The sequence below is a fragment of the Hemitrygon akajei genome, chromosome 14 (assembly GCF_048418815.1).
Source record: "Hemitrygon akajei chromosome 14, sHemAka1.3, whole genome shotgun sequence".
In the NCBI taxonomy this organism is placed as follows: Eukaryota; Metazoa; Chordata; class Chondrichthyes; order Myliobatiformes; family Dasyatidae; genus Hemitrygon; species Hemitrygon akajei.
In genome coordinates, this window is record NC_133137.1 from 3,391,877 (window position 1) to 3,411,304 (window position 19,428).

General features: G+C 40.4%; 1 protein-coding gene across 4 annotated transcripts in view; it reads right to left on the minus strand.

Annotated features, from left to right (window-relative positions):
* The window catches only part of ccdc117 (coiled-coil domain containing 117), a 79,173-nt gene that overhangs the window by 54,289 nt on the left and 5,456 nt on the right, over positions 1 to 19,428 (minus strand). Inside the window, exons 1-3 of one of the 4 annotated variants that reach the window (XM_073065355.1) lie at positions 10,024 to 10,179; positions 3,211 to 3,563; positions 142 to 195 (exon numbers count right to left, since the gene is read on the minus strand). In XM_073065355.1, coding sequence (XP_072921456.1) covers positions 142 to 195; positions 3,211 to 3,515 — 359 coding nt within the window. In that variant the 5' untranslated portion in view covers positions 3,516 to 3,563; positions 10,024 to 10,179. Of the gene's footprint in view, positions 1 to 141; positions 196 to 3,210; positions 3,564 to 9,489; positions 9,627 to 10,023; positions 10,181 to 19,428 lie in introns of those variants that run through there. The other 3 variants (XM_073065356.1, XM_073065357.1, XM_073065358.1) reach the window with 3 other exon arrangements.

Consider the following 19,428-nt stretch of genomic DNA (forward strand, 5'->3'; position numbering starts at 1 on the left):
GAAGTTCAATATTCCAACTATTTATAAAGCCATAATAGAACACATTCAATGGTGAGCATGAACACCAAACATCCCATTTCAACTATTTTTCCAAAATTCCAGTATCATAGCAAAACAATAGGGCCCTACAATTTCACTTACTCATCTTCCTCGTGCTCCCGCTTATGCTTCCTCCTGGAAAAAAATTCATTTCTCCTGTTTAAAAAGGAGAAATCAATGTTAGGAAAATTTTACATTATTTATTGATTTGGCACTTTGACTAAAAATTACACCAAAGTCATTCTACCTGCTTAAGAAAGTGAGTTTTCTATAAAACTGTAGGGTGATTTTGTAGAATTCCTTTAGACTCCAAAGTACCATTTGTAATCCAAGTCCTGAAGAACCTCCAAAACACTTCGTTTTGGAATACGTACAGGCATGTCACTTTTCTTTGACAGCATATACGCAATGCTGCAGATTTCACGTTAGATACACACCATTTTTAATTAATGGACAATGGTCACTATAGAGTGTGTGCTGTGTGTGCTTTTACAACCCAAGGAGCACTGTAGGTAAAAATGGTATCTCTAAGTAACAGATACTGGGGCGAATACAGCATCATAAAGAGTGTCATGAGGAGTCATTAAACCCAGTGACACAGTAATGTTCAGAGTCTACATATTACAAAGTGTTTACTTACTGGCTTCTGTTAGCACTGAAGGAAAAGAGGATACCATGCTAACACAGTGGTTAACACATGCTAACACATACCAAACTAGTAACTCAAAAGGTCTGGTCTCAAAAGGATCTGAAAAAATTCAGTAAGTATCAAATTGAAAGAGATTAGACTTGGTAATGATGCTCATAAAACTTGCAGATTGTCATGATAACTCATCTGGTTCACCGGAAATTGGCTGAAGAACAATTTCTCAGGAGGTCAGTTGTAGTCTAGTACCTCATTCATTATGAATCTACATTTCATGTGAGGACAGTTACTATCCTTGCCCCAGTTTGGCCTATACAGGATTCTGGATTCACAACAATGGAGATGACTCTTAATATGCCCACTGAAATTACTACAGTTCAGAGGCAATTAGGAATGAACAACAAATACTAGCTCTGCTAATGAATAAGTCCACATCCTGAAATAAAATGGAAAATTTCTCTCTTATTCTAGGACACTTTTGTCTCAGTTTAATGCTAACAAGTCAAGATTTCCATAGCAACTGAATGAACCATTCTGAGCAAGTCAAAGTAGCAGAGGGGCTAAAGAATTAAAGCACTTACAATTCTGAAGTCTTACATGTATTTCACTCTCCAGTCTACCTTTATTGGTATAAGCCACCTCAACCAACTCTGCTATCCAGAAAGATCCTCCATTCTACCCTCTTTCCCATATATGAGAAAATCTGCAACACACACAGAATGCTGGAGGAACTCAGCAGGTCAGGCAGCGTCTATGGAGAAGAGTAAACAGTTAATGTTGCGGGCAGATGCCCTTCTTCTGTGTTTTCATTTTCCTAGATCCTGTATCACCACTCCTCTGTTCTGAAGATCTCTGAAGTACAATATGAATTGGCAATCATTTTAGTACTCCGTGGTTTGGAGTATATTTTCTGGCATCAGGTGAAAAATACCTTACAAAATGTAGTCATATTAACACTGTGCTATAATCAGCAAGCAATTTTGTACTGCAGTGAATTCAAACTAGCAGCACAGGTGTGCCATGCTCAGCTGAAATCTAATTTAGGAATTTGCTCCTACAGTTGAAAAATGCCAATTACTTTTAATAAAGATTCATGGGTAGAAGAGTCACACTTGAAAGATGCACTAGAGGACAACTGACCATCAGTGAAATTGTCCTTCAGCATATTAATACTTTGAATAGCATTGAGCTGGGATAGAAAGAGAATAAATATAGGCCGTTGCAACATTGCAAATAATCCCCAGACATTGAAAAAAGAAACATAATTAACATAAACACTGTTACTGAGGAATGATCTTCAACCCAAAACATTAACTCTGCTTCTCTTCCCACAGCCTGACCCTAACCTGTTGAGTATTTTCTGTTTCTATATAACTTAATTAAAATACTGGAGCTGTTGTGCTAGAGATTAATTTAGAACTCACTCTTGCAATCACCGCAGGAAGGGTTGATCTGCCAGACTACCACATAAACCCAACAGGCACACAAATATCTTCTACTAAAGAGTCAGTTCCTTCTCCTCAACGCAAGCTACATTTGACTGTGTGATTGACTATTAATGGATGGTGAGAATACATGGAAAATATATAGTGTTAACACTAATCTCTATCACAATAAAGTACAAAAATTCACCTACTGTAAATACCAAAGCAATGGGATCAGAAAGTATCCAAGCCCTCCATAAGCTGACAGAAATTGAAGTAATCACAAAACATATCATCTGAAGAAATGCTCATGATTATAACATGAATCTTCACAGCCCTTTCAACTAAGTATAACAACTGTATCAATCAAGCACAGAACTTGCATCTCATGTATCTCAAGTGCAAGGGAAAGCTCCCAGTGGAATGAATCCCAAATAACCAAGAAACATTTACTCATATAAGGAAGAAGTTATAACCTCTCTGCCTATGGAAGACTCAGGCTACATGACAGGTGTTCTCTGATTTTCTATCTGTAAAGAATTCTTCCTATCTTCAGGGATATAGAGTACTTATTAACTATAACAGTATGTATTTTTTTCGAAAAAGAAACACAGCAAAAACAGCATTAAGGAAGCAATGAGTCAATACTGAAGTTCAAAACAGTCAAATGCTAAAATTGGATACATTCTTGTTTGAAAATCCTGGTGTGTTCATTTGGGTCTCTAGGAAAAATATATTCATCCAAATTAAAATTTTACTGTTTCTTTTTATGCCTTTTGCATTCCCTCACTACATACTGAGTTAACAGGAAAAAATTCTTCATTGAGGTCTACCATTATAACAGCCCTGAGCAAGTCAATGCAAGTGAGATATTAGAATCCAATAGCGTTAGATACAGAATCAATGTGCAGGAGTATTAATGCAACCTAACAATTTTTTAAATTGCCCTTTGTGTAATCTTCTCACTGGATCTAACAGACAACTAGAAGGCAATTTTTAAAAAACTGCAACACAGAAGATATACAAATTTTATTTTTACTTTCATAGCACCAAGCAGAACCATTTTCCATCCAAAAACAGATGGAGGTTCCTCATACTCACATAGGCATGTGCTTAAGTTCATTTGCAGTAGCTCTCATTCCATTCAAAGGATTACATAACGGAGACTCCACAGTAACATCCATATTTTCATTTATAACTTCCGCTTGCCTAAATCCACTTCCATTCAGTTGTAAATTGGGATCACAATACTCTGATATGAAACAATTTGACTGCTGCTTTGCATTCTGGATGTGTGCTGCCATTTGCGATGCATTTCTCCCATATACTTCCAGTTCAGGTGACTGACACAGCTGTCTGCCAGAAGGTGCCAATGAGCTGTAACAGAGACTGTGTGCCATCACCATAGCAAGCAATCCACTCTGAAGTTCAGATATTTAAATAAATACCAGTTCCTGTAAAAAGCAAAATTACAATGTCAGAATAAATAAAGAATTATGCTTTTTGTAGGCAAGACTCAGCCAGAATAGCTAGATAATGCACATGAAGAAAATAAGTTGCTGATTTAATTAAGCCATTACAGAATCACCAGTTCATTTTCATTGTTTTCTTGATAGCACTGCAACATGAATATACTGGAGCCCAAATAATGAGTGTGATACTTTACAGAACAGCTTATAAAATCTATACCATTAGATTCCTTTTTATTCTACTCCAGCTTTGATGACTACACTGTTTACTCAAGCATTTTGCTTTTTTGACACACTCATTCCCACTATACCAGGTAGAATTCTACTTTCATGAACACATTCCAAGTATTTCACTGCCAGGGACCCAATACACAAGTACAAGATACACACCAATGGCATCACACACTTCACAGTGCATTAGATGTACCTTCACCTAGCATGCATTACTGCCCACTCTAAACCACTTACAATCAATAGGATTTGACCCAATATTGCAATAAGAACGCTGCTCAGACTTAGTTTAGGTAAATCTTATCATCTACACTCAAGGTTAAATTTGAACACAATAAAGGGAGAAGCAACTTATTTAACCACCAGAGATTGTTTGTCATTTAAATTCTGTACTAATTCTTAAATTTAACATTCTGCAAATTGTCATGAATCTCTGATTCTCTTGGGACTCCAAAATTAATCAGCCTTGGATTCAATTGACAACCAAGCATATAAAGAGACTGATAAGCAATCCAAGAATATACAATTTACAAAAATCAATAATTTCTCCTATTTTCAATTCAGCATCTATCCATAGATTATGCATTCTCATACTAGAATTGTTAGCCATCTTAAATACCCTCTCAGCATACACTCTGTCAAGCATTTAGCTTTGTGTCTCAAAAGGATCATCCATTTCTAAACTCCAGACTAGAAACTCATCCCACTTCTCCACTCTTCAGACAACCACCCCACCCAGGAATTAATTAAATAAGCCTTTATTATTCTACTTCCAAGTAAGCAAAAAAAGACCTTAATGAATCAAAAATTCTATTTAATTACGAATCTAATCATTTGCTTCAGTTCCATTGTTGGCCTGGCCTCTTGCTTTGAAATATCATTCACTTGGTGTGTGATCAAGACAGAAGCTACACAATTAATAGTGTAATTTATCAAAGCACTGTAAATTTGTAATTTTTATAAAGATCAACTATTTGCCTTCCTGACTACTTGCTGTAGCTGCACATTTCTTGTAAAAGATCAACAAAATCTCTCTGAAAACCAACGTTTTCATATTTAAAGATTACTGTTTTTCTATTCTTCCTACCAAAATAAAGGCAACTGTCATCTTCTCATCAGCTCTTGTTGGTCTTCTGCAGATTCATGTTCTCCTCAGCTTAATTTTCCACCAGATTCTGCATCAGCAAACTTGGGTGTAGCATATTTATCATTATACATTAAACAAATTAATGTATACTCAGCTATTTATAATGTAATCATATTTTTGGAAACGGGTGTTGTTAATTCCTCATCCTATCTGCCCTTGAAATTTCAGGAATTAGACAGCAATGAAAGAGAATTCCTTGCTGTTGTGCTTGTCTTTCTTAGCAGCAAAGGCTGTGGGTATGGAAGGCGCCATTAGAGTAGTTTATGTACATAAGTTAATGGTATGCATTCTAACCATGTTGGTTGGTTGTGAAAGAAATAACTGTTTAGGGGATCCAAGAGATGATAATCCACTGAGCTGCTTTGTCCTGGATGGTTTAGAGGATAGTGTAGTTTGAGTGACAAGTAAGTGTATTGTGATGTACTACAGAACAACTCTGAGCAACCCACAAGTTCAACAGTTGGGATATCAAATGAATTAAGCCAAAAATTAATACCATAACAACTCCTGTTGAATAAATGCTGAAAAGGGTAACAAGATTAAACTAAAGAATTCAACCTTGCACTACATATTACCATATGGCCTGATTCTTAGTTAGTTGGCTTTACCATCTTCACACAAGATAACATTGCGTTACTCCTGAACAAATTTTAACATGTTCTCAATTAATTCTTTCAAGTAAGCTACTGTAAGTATATGTAAGCTACAGCACTATCCCAACCATTTATTTGCACATCATTGGAACTTGATCAGATTCCCACATTCTTTATTCACAGCAATTTAACTTGTGACCTGATATCTTAGATCCACAGTATTTGTTACCATAGTGCAAGCTGCTATTATGAGGAGTTAACTGTTAAACAACACTTCATTTTTCCATTTTATTAGGCAGGCAAGTTGTGCAATCTTGTGCATCTATTCCATACAAATATTGTGTAAACCTCATTATTGGAATAGGTTTATTATTACGTGTACCAAGGTGCAGTGAAAAGCTTGTCTTGCATACTGTTCATAAAGATCAAATCACAGAATGCAGGATAAAGTGTAACAGATAGAGAGAAAGTGCAGTGCAAGCAGGCAATAAAATGGAAGAACATTGGTGAAACAATTCACGTTCAGCTCAGACTTCCAAGTCACAGAGATAGCAGCCAATTTATGCTTCGTGACACCCTGCTCTTGACACACAATCCATACTTGAATATTTGATAATTTATCATTTTGGACCAATTAACACTGCATAAACCGCTTAGGTTTTATTAATTGCTCTTTAACATTTATTACCTTGACTGGCACTTAAAGAGCAGCTCTAAGTGTGAGAGCCAGCTGCATATGTTCATTATAAGGCAACCCATCTACCCAGTTGAGGGGTCTAATTGTAAACACAAGAGATTCTGTAGGTGCTATTAACACAGAGCAACATAGTCAAAATGCTGGAGGAACTCAACCAGTCAGGCAGCATTTATGGAGAGGAATAAAGAGATGATATTTGGGCCAAGACCATTCCTCAAGAACTGATAAAGGGTCTAATCATAATTTTACAAAATTTTATAAAGGTAATTTGTGCCAGAGAGTCAAGAGTGCAATTTCACCCTGACTGCCTCTTTAAATGAGCACAGAAAGCTGTCAACAGAAAACTATAGGGGTTTGTCTTGTTTCTGCTATGGACAAGTTTTTGGTTTCTACAAACAGTTTAAAATGAATAGCAAGCACTTACAACAATCAGAACTGAACAGAATACCTTGATCACACTCTCCCCACTAGTTCCATCTATCATCATTCGCTCCCCATCTAGTTCCCCTATCACCTCCATCCCATCCCTGTAATGCTATTTACTAGTAATATTTCCTCATCCCTCTCAGCGCTGATGTCTTGCACCAAAATGTCAATTTACACTTTTTGCTGAATGAACATTTATTTATTTATTTATTCTACATCCCAGAATTTGCAGTCACTTTTGTCTTCTGTCCACAACACTCTTCCTTGCTAAATATTGCACCAAGCTTCTTTTCCTAAGTCTTGCCAGTATACTTTACTGACCTCCTACATGTACATGGAATCTCAAGTACTTTTTAAATTTGTGAATAATCTCATGCTTGCTTCTATTGAAGTGCATTTTCCATAGTTTTGCCCATTCACTTTATTTCTTACTATCTTGGCCCAAAACGTCAACAGCACTTCTCCCTATAGATGCTGCCTGGCCTGCTGTGTTCCACCAGCATTTTGTGTGTGTTGCTTCTTACTATCTTTTTAGTTTAGTACTTCTGCATACACTTATTACAGGAATCACACTGGCAAATGCATGTTTCTACTCTATCATCTAAATCACTAATAAGCAGAGTGCTGAAGCTACAATACAGACTCCATTATAACACCATGCTCACATCATGACAATATCTCTATTTCTTTGGCGCCTCACCAATTTCCTCTCTGGCTCAATTTCATGAACTTCAACTTCGTGAAGACAAAAGGACATGTCTCTGGGGAGGTGTAAAGATGAGATGGTGATTAAAATTTGAGATTAAGATTTAAGAGGTGCTGCTCCCTACTCTCATACAGAACTTGAATATTTCTTCATATTTGCTACCCCCTTTCACCCTGGTGTCATTTTCAAAATCCAGATCTGGCACTTTCCCTTCTCAACTTTACCGTGAGCATTTCAAATCATTAGCAACCACATAGCTATCTTGTAGAAACCCCTTCCCATCCTGCACTCTGTAAGAATTCATTCGTTTCTCCAACTCGTCTGCATCTTTTTAAATTATGCTATTTATCCAACAAAGCTTCAGATATCTTTTTCTCAACAATATTCCCGCTTCATGTTTGGACAGCCCACATCATATTATTTGCATTCTTCATTTCAGAGATGCTGAATTAAATTGGGAAACACAAAGCTCAAGATCACCCTTTATTTGGAACACCTAATGAAGTGAACTGACAGGAAGTGCAAGTAAATCACAATTTCAAGAGGTGAAAGAGCAGTTACTACATCTCCTCCAGATGCTTTGCAAAGTACAATGGTTGGTGGAGATAGAGAAGCAGACCAAGAATTTACAAATGAAATAGTCTCTATCAAATACTGAAAGGGAAGAGGAATGCAACTGATGGTGGAACTTGTGAAGGATGATATGACATGTCACACACATTGTGGATTTTACAACTCCTACATTCCACTGTCTGTTCACATACTCTACTCCTCCAGATCTCTTCCTCTTTGCCTCCATTAACTAGGTGACATCTACAGATTATCAGTAGCTGATCCTGACCATTCCATCAAAGATTCCTATTATCCTATCTCTTCCCTACCTTACCTGCAACTTAACACTAACATACTTTCTTTCCCATTTCTGAAAAAAACATCTTCAATGTGAAACATTCTAACTGTATCTCTTTCCACAGATACTGCTTGAATTATTGAATACAGTATTCCCAACAATAAGCAACCATTTATTTGTATTTTAAATGTAGTATTCTGCATTCTATGCTCACAATATGGTCTCTCTACATTAGAGAAACCAAATTACAATTGAGTTACTTTAAGAAAAGCATTTGTTCAGTCCATAAAGGTGGACAATTTCCCTGTGATTTTAATTCTCCAACACACTCCAATTTGTCTTTGGCCTCCTACATCGATTTTTCCAATGGAGCTTAAAGCTCAAGGGAAAGCACATATCTTCAAACTGGGTATACTACAGCCTTGAGTCCGTACTTTCAGTTTATTTCCACCCTTACTTCTGAAATTATAGATTTCATTTGTTTACAGCTCTACATAAAAGTTTGCTACCACAAATATTTAGTACTTAATTTACCCATCATGGTAAGACTGTAAGACATAATTTAATTTACTCAATTACTGGTCTCTATCCTAAAAACAAACTTTTTGCCCTTTGTTGTCCCCCCTTTTCTTGCAACTTGTTTCATTGCTACCTTCAGTTCTGTTGAACCGGGTATTGATAGGAATTGATCAGCCATGATCTCAAAATGGCGGTGCAGGCTCGAAGGGCCGAATGGTCTTACTTCTGCTCCTATTGTCTATTGAAATGATTTACGTCAATAACTAATTTCCCTCCATAAATGCTGCCTGAGCATTTCCAGCATTTTCTCTTCTTTATCACTGATGCACGCATGGCTTAAGTTTGCTTTTAGCGTGGAATCTTAATCAAATGTTTCTCTCGAGGTTCCAATTGGATATCACTTTAAAAGTTAAAGGCAGATTCTGCACACATTCGCTGGAAGGGAGTGTTACGTTTTAATTATTACATGTAACACAGATATCAATGTTCTCCAAACAGCTTTTAAGCAAGAGCTTAAAATACTACAAAAAAGCAACTACAATTCTCAAATGGAACTGGATACTTCTGATAGCACGCCCACTGCCCTGACTTCGTAGTCCGCACCACGCTCTTCTGGAAATTTCTTTAGATTGATGTAAACTATTAATCTATGCCCACTCTCAAGGGAAACGGTCCTATTCTCTCTCCTTCAGTCGCCTTATTCTATATTATTTTCTCCCACAGATTATCAATTGTCACTAACCTAAATCGTGCAACAAACCATCCAAGTTACAGGAAACGCCACAACAGTTCTGCCCTTCCAGCCAGTCTGAGCCTTCGGAGCTGAACCGGATTGTAAACATTTAAGTCCGTCACGGGTGGACAAGAACGGGAGTGCTGACGGGCTGGGGAAGAGGAATGAGACAAAAGCGTGCAGCCGAGCAGCGTGCACGGGTAAATGAGGGCCAGGCTGCAGGGCAGACTTTGTAAACATCGTCAGTGCCAATGTCATAAACACAACACATGCACGCTGGCTGTTCATTGATGACACACAGCAACGGGAGGCCGTTCACGCAGGCGGGGGGGGGGGGGTCGCATACCCGCCCCCCCCGGGAGCGCGCGTCCCCGCGAGGCCCGCCCCCCCCCCCGGGGGAGCGCGCGTCCCCTCCCCTCCCCTCCCCCCGGGGGCGAGCAGCTGTCACTCGACCTCGCTCGCGCAGGTCACAACCAACAGTCAACACAAACACCTCCCCTCCCCCCTCCCAACGCCACAGACATAGAAACCGTCGGCGCTTACGGGAAGCAACGCTGAGGTTTATTTTTTTTATTTATTCCGCCTCCAAGCCAGGGTCCCGTTCACCCGTTACTCTCCATTATCGCCACCTTCCGCCTCAACTCGCACGCCTGTGCGGTCGTCCGCAGAATTTCCCGAAGCGCATGCCGCGATTGGTTGCCGGGCTGCACTGAGCATGCGCGTTTTTGCGACGACGGGAGGGGCAGAGGTGGCCATCGCCACCTTTGTTGGGGGCGGAGAGGCGGTGGAGGCAGGCTGCCTCGATTGTTGTTGTCATCCGTGTTGTCAATGCAATTGGTCTTTTGTTCCCTGATCCGGACCCTTTCAAGTTCAAATTGTCATTCAACCATTCACTTGTATACAGCAAAATGAAATAAACGTTTCTCAGGAACCAAGGTTCAAGTCACCATTTATTTCAGAGGAAAGATGTGAACCCAAAACACTACGATGATAACATACGTTAAACAGCTTCTTTTAACAAATTCGGTGATTCCATAGTTGTATTTTTAAACATGTCTAAATCACAAAGCAATAATGTTCTCAACACAGTTAAAGTCATTGCAAAACTAATCAAACATATTTTATAAACACACCATGCTGGAGGAACTCAGCAGGCCCGGCTGCATCTATGGAAAAAAGTACAGTTGACATTTCAGGCTGAGACTGTTCGGCAGTACTGGAGAAAGAAAGATGAGGAGTACTATCATTAATTTGGAAACTTCTGGACATTTCTCCACTGTTCAATTGCATCAACACATTAAACCAGTGTGTTGTGTTTTCCTCCTGGTAAAAATACTAGTTTACAGATGTCACTCAAAATCTGCCTGGACAGGATTCGCAAAGTTCACATGAAAAATTTGCAGATGAGTCCAGATTAGATAGGTATCTTGGTCACCATGGACAAGTAGGGATAAGAATGAAGAACCAAATCTACTTACTAATATATCTCATGTTTCTTACCAGCCATCTGTGTGGCAGGACTTACGTGCTATAATGAGCTACAAAACCAAGATAAGCAGCATCACTGACGATAGCACATCCCTTCCCGATAAGATCAGACTTCCAGAGAAAGGACCCATGGAAAGTATCTGGCTTGGATGATGTTCCTGGCCATGTCCTTAGATCCATGCAGAGCAGCTGGAAGAGGTATTTGCATAGATCTTTACCCTCTCCCTGCTTCAGTCTGAGGTTCCCATCTGCTTCAGGAAAGGGAGTGGTACTATTTTCCTGTTTACATCAACGATGTTGAGGCTGAAAGCTTCAAATTCCTACATGTGAACAACACTAAAAACCTGTTGTGGTCCAACCACCTAGATGACAAGGCAAAGAAATCTCATCAATGCCTGTACATCCTCAGAACACTGAAACAAATTTGGTATGTCGCTGTTGCCCCTTACTAATTTTTATCAATGCACCATAGGGAGCATCCTGTCTGAGTGCATGATGGCTTGGTATTTCAATCACTTTACCCATGTCTGCAAGAAACTGCAGAGAGTTGTTGCCATACATGTCATGGAAATCAGCTGTCCCTCCATGTCTATACTTCTAGCTGCCTCAGTAAAGCAGCCAACATAATTAAACATGCCATCCACCCCAGGTGTTGACTCTTCTCCCCTCTCCTACTGGGTGGAGGACATGAAAGCCTGAAAGAACATACCACTCAGCTTCAGGATAGCCTCTGCCCCACTCTAATAAGATTATTGAATGGTTCTCTAGTACAATAAGACTCTTGAACTCACAATCTATCTTGTTATAATCATAAATTTTATTGTCCACCTCCACTGCACTTTCTCTGTAGCTTCTACACTTTATTCTGCATATTTCCAAGTGTGGTCTAACCAGAGTTTTATAGAGCTGCAACATTGCCTCACAGCTCTTGAACTCAATCACCCAACTAATGAAGACCAACACACCATAATCCTTCTTAATAATCCTATTAACTTGTGGGGAACCTTTGAGGGATCTATGGAAATGGACAAAGTTCCTCTGTTCCTCCACACTGCTATTAACTCTGTATTCTGCTTTCACATTCAACCATCCAAAGTGAATCACTTCACACTTTTCCAGGTTGAACTCCATTTGCCACTTCTTAGCCCAGCTCTGCATTTGTTATATCCTACAACAACCCTCCACACTATCTTCAACTCCATCAGCCTTTATGTCATCAGCAAACTTCCTAACCCACCCTTTCACAACCTTATCCAAGAAATTATAAAAATCACAAAGTGCAGGGGTCCCAAGACATAACCCTGCAGAACTTCACTGGTCCGTGGTACTGCCAGGGATTGTATTATAAAACACAGGTTCTCTTAATTGTGCACAACAATACTTTCCAGCCAACTCATTGGCATTGCCAATTATAACAGATTATTTATGTCATTGAGAAGTATCTTAAAGAACCTGCAGCATTCTTTCATTCTACAAAAGCCCATTGTTCCACAAGCTGCTGAAAGATATTCCAGAAATGCTTATTGCCACACACAAGAATTATTTTTGCAATGTATTGTCTCTGTCAGTGGACATGAAATCACAGTGATGCCCTCAGACATTACGAAAGAGTGCTGACATGTTATATACCCCAATGTTACAACAATGTTAAGACTTGGATCTGGTCTAATTTATCTACTGTCACAAGAAGTCAACAGCAGATGTCATTTCATTGGCACTTAACTGAACACTGGAATATCTGGACAAAGAAGATCCATACATCAGGATGCTTTTCATTGACTACAGCTTGGCATTCAATACTATCATCTTCTCAAATCTAATCAATAAGTTTCAAGATCTATGCCTCAAGATTCAAAATCTTTTCATGTTGTTTCCTATACACAAGTGTAAGGAGACTGAAGTAATTGTTACACCGGATCTGATGCAGCATAAAAAACGCCCCCACAAAGATATGGAACACAATAATAAAAACATAGAATAAATATAAATACATAAGGTAGCTTATGTACATAGATTGATTGTATATCCATAAAGTGACACTAGGTTGCACATAAGCTGATTGACAGGAAATAATAAAGTAGTGGTGGAGTTGTTGATCAACCTGACTGATGTTTTTGAGTCTGGTGGTCTTGGCACGGATGCTGTGTAGTCTCCTCACCGATGGAAGTTCACAAACAGGGTGGGACCTGTCATGATGTTACTGGCCCTGTTCGGGCACCTTTCTGTATATGTGTCCTTGATGGCAAGTGGGCTGGTGCCAGGAACACGTTGGGCCATTTTGACTACCCATTGTAGAGCCTTCCCGTCCACCAGATGTACCAAGCAGTAATGCAAACTGTTAGGATGCTCTTTACTCTGCATCTGTAGAATAGCATGAGTATGGATGTGCAAAGTCTAGCTCTCTTAACCCTCCTCAGAAAGTAAAAGCATTGGTGAACTTTCTTGACTGTGTAGGATATGTTCTGGGACCGTGAGAGGTTGTGTGTGGTGTACATTCCCAGGAGATTGAAACTTGGTGGCATATCTAAGGTATGGCAGGTATAGCACGTGCTGTAGGGGCCACTTGAAGGGGGGCGCCACTGAGCAGTTCAATAGAAAAGTCAGACAAGCTATCCTCGATAGTGAAAAAAGAATTTTCTTCAGATTTTCTTGGAATCTTATGGTGAGGTTGTATAAGGCATTGGTGAGGCCGAATTTGGAGTATTGTGTGCAGTTTTGGTCACCGAATTACAGGAAGGATATTAATAAGGTTGAAAGAGTGCAGAGAAGGTTTACGAGGATGTTGGCAGGACTTGAGAAACTGAGTTACAGAGAAAGGTTGAATAGGTTAGGACTTTATTCCCTGGAGCGTAGAAGAATGAGGGGAGATTTGATAGAGGTGTATAAAATTATGATGGGTATAGATAGAGTGAATGTAAGCAGGCTTTTTCCACTGAGGCTAGGGGAGAAAAAAACCAGAGGACATGGGTTAAGGATGAAGGGGGAAAAGTTTAAAGGGAACATTGGGGGGGGGGGGGCTTCTTCACACAGAGAGTGGTGGGAGTGTGGAATGAGCTGCCAGGTGAAATGGTAAATGTGGGCTCACTTTTAACATTTAAGAAAAACTTGGACAGGTACATGGATGAGAGGTGTATGGAGGGATATGGGCCTGGTGCAGGTCAGTGGGACTAGGCAGAGAAATGTTTCGGCACAGCCAAGAAGAGCCAAAAGGCCTGTTTCTGTGTTGTAATGTTCTATGGTTCTATGGTTCTGTGTATGATCTGTCCTTGATTATCATGGGTGAGAGGCACTGGGATGGCCTTATTTCAGAGCGTTGTGTAAGAAGACCATGAAACGTTTCTTCATGAAGAAGAAGGAAAGTGGACCTGAAGGATGGAAGAAACAAAAGTTGGAGACGGAGGAAACCAAGAAGTCGAGCAAGTTCTTCATGTCCCTCTTTGAAAAGCCCGGAACAAGTAGTTCGACATGTTCCATGGAGTCACCTGCACCTGCTACAAGTTTGTTAGAATCCGAAGATGGATCAAGTACAAATGCATCACAAGCCGAGGAGGAAGTCAAGTCAGATAAATCCAAGTATGACGAGATTAAGAGTGAGGCTGCCACAGAGAACGTGGACATGACAGGAGGGGAAGACGATGGTGGTGGTGGTGATGTTGAGCTTATTGACGAGATTGAACCTGACGACACTGAACCTAGTGAACTGGATGGTGTCAAAGAGCCTCAAACTGTCATACCAGAAGTGATTGAACAGCATAACATTGGACTTCTGAAGTTCGCCAAAGATACTGGAAAAGCAATTCTGCCTGACGCGTTGAAAACAGAAATAATAAAGCTGGTTTCTAAGTATTTCCAGAACAGTGAGGGGCCTTTCCTACCAACAAATAACCGCTCAATGAACAAAACTTGGTTCAAGAGGAAATTGGGAAATGGTCGTGGTGAGGAAGTGACTCACTCATGGCTGGTCTATTCCCTTTCTAAAAAGTTTGCATTTTGTAACTGTTGTCTTCTCTATTCTCGGTCAGACCATCAATCCTCATTGGAGCAGGAAAGTGGATTCAACCAGTGGAAAGCACCTGAAAGTATTAGCGTTCATGAAAATGCCAAGGAACATCAGGAATGCTTCACACAGTGGAAAGAAATGGAAAGAAATTTAGCTGGAAACAGAGGAGTTACTGACACTATATTTCAGTCACAGATTGAGAAGGAAAAGCAGAAGTGGCGTGATATCTTAACGAGAATTCTGCATAAAATTCCTTGCGACTCAGCACCTGGCTTTGCGAGGACACAGGGAGTCACTTCAGCTAGACAATGACTCCAATGTGGGAAATTTCCTTGGCTTACTGAAACTACTGGCCATCTCTGACCCTGTCATAAAAGAACACCTCACTCATTTGGAAATTCATCCTGGATCCACGTCTTATCTTTCACCGGGTGTCCAGAACAAATTCATCCACTGTTCACCAGAGTTTATTGAGAAACATTCGTAAAGCCAAGTACTATGGTCTCATGTTCGACTCGACTCTTGATCAGGCACACCGTGAGCAGATGTCAGAAGTAGTGAGGTATGTGGAAGTTGATTTTGAGAGGAAAACAGTCCGTGTTAGAGAGTCCTTCCTTGGTTTTATCCAGACAAGCCAGAAGGATGCTGAGAGCTTGGTTGAAGACATCTTGAAATAGCTAAAGAAGGACGAAATGGAGCTACAAGATTGTTGGTCATGGTGCTATGACAATGCTGCTGTATTGGCTGGGCACAGAAGTGGTGTTCATCAAAGAATAAGTGAGAAAAACAACCTGGCAGTGTTTGTGAATTGCGACAATCACTCACTCAGCTTGGTGGGTGGACATGCAGCCAAGCAGGATACAATGATGATCACATTTTTTGGATCCATCGAAGCTCTCTACGTGTTTTTCTCCCGTTCAACACAGCGCTGGGAAAAACTCAAAAACGCTGTGCCTGTGGTTGTTAAGTTGGAGTCTGAAACCAGGTGGCGTGCAAGCACAGAAGCAGTGAAGCCCATCAACAAGTACCTTGAGGAGATACTTCAAGTTCTCCAGGACATGATAGACAATGAAAACGAGACCAGTGAAACAAGAAGTGACGCAAGACAGCTGTACAACCGCATGTTGAGTTACGATTTTCTGAACTTGCTAGGATTTTGGAACGAAGTACTCATTTGCATTGACTGTATTCAATAGAGGCTGCAGGATCCTAGCATGAACTTCCACGATGCTGCCTGGATTTGAAAGCCCTTTGAGATCATTTTTATGATGAAAGACAGGTGTTGGTCAGTGAGTCACTCGAAGAAGGAGTCAGTCTCTGTCAAGAATGGAATATTGAATTTGAAAGACGTCAGAGACAAAAGAAACAAATGGCTGATGAGAACTCAAGAGACGCTGGGTTAACAGCTAAGGAGGAAACAGAAAGAGTCATGAAGGGAACACTCGACCGTCTTCAGAGAGAAATGGACCAAAGGTTCACTCATTTGCCCGACACTGACACCAAGTTTGGGTTCCTTCTCGATGTCGAGGGATTGTGTTACAGCGCCGACAGTAACAACTTAAAGAAGAAGTGCAAAAATTTAGGCGGATTGTACAGCTCTGATGTTGATGGACAGCAGCTATATGAAGAAATTTTGGATTGCAGAAAGTTGCTATCAAGACGGGTCAACATGAAAATATCAAGACCTGAAGAGCTTCTTGAATTTATTGTTCAGTATGGAGATGAGAACGTCTTCCTCAATCTTCTCATTGCTATCCAGATAATGTTAACAGTTTCTATCACCAGCTATGAGAGATCATTCAGCAAGTTAAAACTAATACTTTCGTATTTGAGAGCCTCCATGGGTCAAGGCAGACTCTGTGATCTTGCTCTGCTGAGTGTGGAAAGAGAAGAAACTGAAAAAACTGACTTTGATCACGTCATAGACCAATTTGGATCAGTAAAAGCAAGGAAGGTGCAGTTATAGTTTTCATGTAGTGCCATAGTTTGTTAATTAAAAGATTAACGAGTTTGACTTTTATTTTTGAGCTGATATTATAGTATAGTTATCTAAAAGATGGGTGTCAGATGTTTGGACAGGGGTGCAATTTCAGTGCTTACCATAGGTGTATTTTTCCATAGATGCACCCTGTTGAAACTGCTTGCAGTTTTCACCGCTGTGCTGCCGATGTAAAGGGGTATGAGTTCTCCTGAAGTTAATAACCATCTCCTTCTGCTTGTTGATGTTAAGGAAGAGGCTATTTGCCTGGCAGCCGACTTCAAGCTCTTCTACTCCTTCTCTGTAGGCCATCTGATTGTCGTTGGTGATGTCATCTCATTGGCATCAATGCTGTGATTGCTTGGGTGTTTGGTTGTGCAGTCATGTGTGAGCAGAGTGTACAACAATGGACAGCATACAGAGCTGGGGGGGCATCCCATGTTGAGAATGATGGGGAGGGAGGAGTAGTTGTGCACATCGAAAGTCTGTTCATTAGGAAGTCCAACACCTAGTTACATAATGGTGTAATTAGACTAAGGAGCAGGAATTTGTTCACCAAGGTCTGTGGGACAAGAGTGTTGGAATCCAGAACCAGCATTCTGACATAAGTGCCCTTGTTTTCTAGACATGTCAGGGCCAGGTGGATGACAGATGCTATGGCATCTGTTGTAGAGCGGTTCTGTTAGTAAGCATATTCATGAGTGTCCAATGTGTCAGGAGTAGAGTTTTTGATGTGTGCCATTGTCCGCCATTCAAAGCTCTTCACAATGATTGGTGTCAGTGTCAGTCAGCAGTACCTCCTTGTGCAAGTGGATCCTCAATTTCCTTACTTGCAGACTTCAGTCAGTCTGGATTGGCTCTCCTCCTCCACAATCTCCTTCAGCACAGGTGCACCACAGGCTGTGTGTTTAGCCCCCTGCTCTGCTTGTTTTATATTTATGACTGTGATGCTAAGCACAGTTCCAATGCTATATTTAAATTTGCAGATGGCATCAGTAATGTTGGCCAAATCAAAAGTGGTGACAAATCAGCATATAGGAGGGAGATTGAAAATCTGGATGAGTGGTGCCACAGCAACAATCTCTCACTCAATGTCAGCAAGACCACGGAGCTGATTGTTGACTTCAGGACGAGGAAATCGGAGGTCCATGAGCTAGTCCTCATCGGGGGATCAGAGATACAGAAGGAACAACTTCAATTTCCTTGGTGTTATCTTGACAGAGGACCTGTCCTGGGCCGAGCATGTTCGTGTCATTATGAAAAAAGCACAGCAGCACTTCCACTTTCTTAGAAGTTTGTGAAGATTTGGCATGTCATCTAAAACTTTGACAATCTTCTATAGATGTATGGTGGAGAGTATATCGACTGGCTGCATCATGGCCTGGTATGAATGCACCAAAGCCCTTGAATGGAAAAGCCGACAAAAAAATAGTGGATCCAGCTCCATCCATCACGGGTCAAGCCCTCCTCACCATTGAGCACATCTACATGGAACACTGTCACAGGAAAAGCAACTTCTATCACCAGGGACCCTCAACCCAGGCCATGCCTCTTTTCACTGCTGCCATCAGGAGGGAGGTACCAGAGCCTCAGGACTCATATCACCAGGTTCAGGAACAGTTATTACCCCTCAAACATCAGGCTCTTGAACCAGAGGGGATAACTTCTCTCAACTTCACTCACACCATCACTGAACTTTTCCACAAGCTACGGACTCAGTTTCCATGATTCTTTATCTCATGCTCTCGATATTTTTTGCTTCTTTACTATTTTTACTTACTCATTTACTTTCTTTTTGTATTTGCACAGTTTGTTGACTTTTGCACACAGGTTGATCATCGTTCTTGCTAGTTGTGGTCTTCCATTGATTTAATTGTGTTTCTTGGATTTCCTGTGAACACTCATAAGAAAATGAGTCTCAGGGTAGTGTATGGTGACATATTTGTATTTTGATAATAAATTTACTTTGAACTTTGGGGGGAAATCAGTTTGCTTCCTTCTGGTGGTTGTTGAAATTGTTAGGCTATAATTACAACACATACTGGAATTAGTAGGGGAGATTCAAACAAGAGGACATGAGTTGAGAGTTAAGGGGCAAAAGTTTAGGAGTAACATGAAGGGGATCTTCTTTACTCAGAGAGTGGTAGCTGTGTGGAATGAGCTTCCAGTAGAAGTGGTAGAGGCAGATTAGATTTTGTCATTTAAAAAAAAATTAGATAGGTATTTGGACAGGAAAGGAATGGAGGGTTATGGCTGAGTGCAGGTAGGTGGGACTAGGTGAGAGTAAGTGTTCGGCACGGACTAGAAGGGCCGAGATGGCCTGTTTCCGTGCTGTAATTGTTATATGGTTATATGTTATATGGTTAAATAACTTAAGAGGTCAGATCTTAAGGCATTGAACTTTTTTTCAATATTCCAATTTGGTGGTTATTCCTGAGCTAGATACATAGGGAAGTAATTGCACAGCAGGCAAGAGACTGGA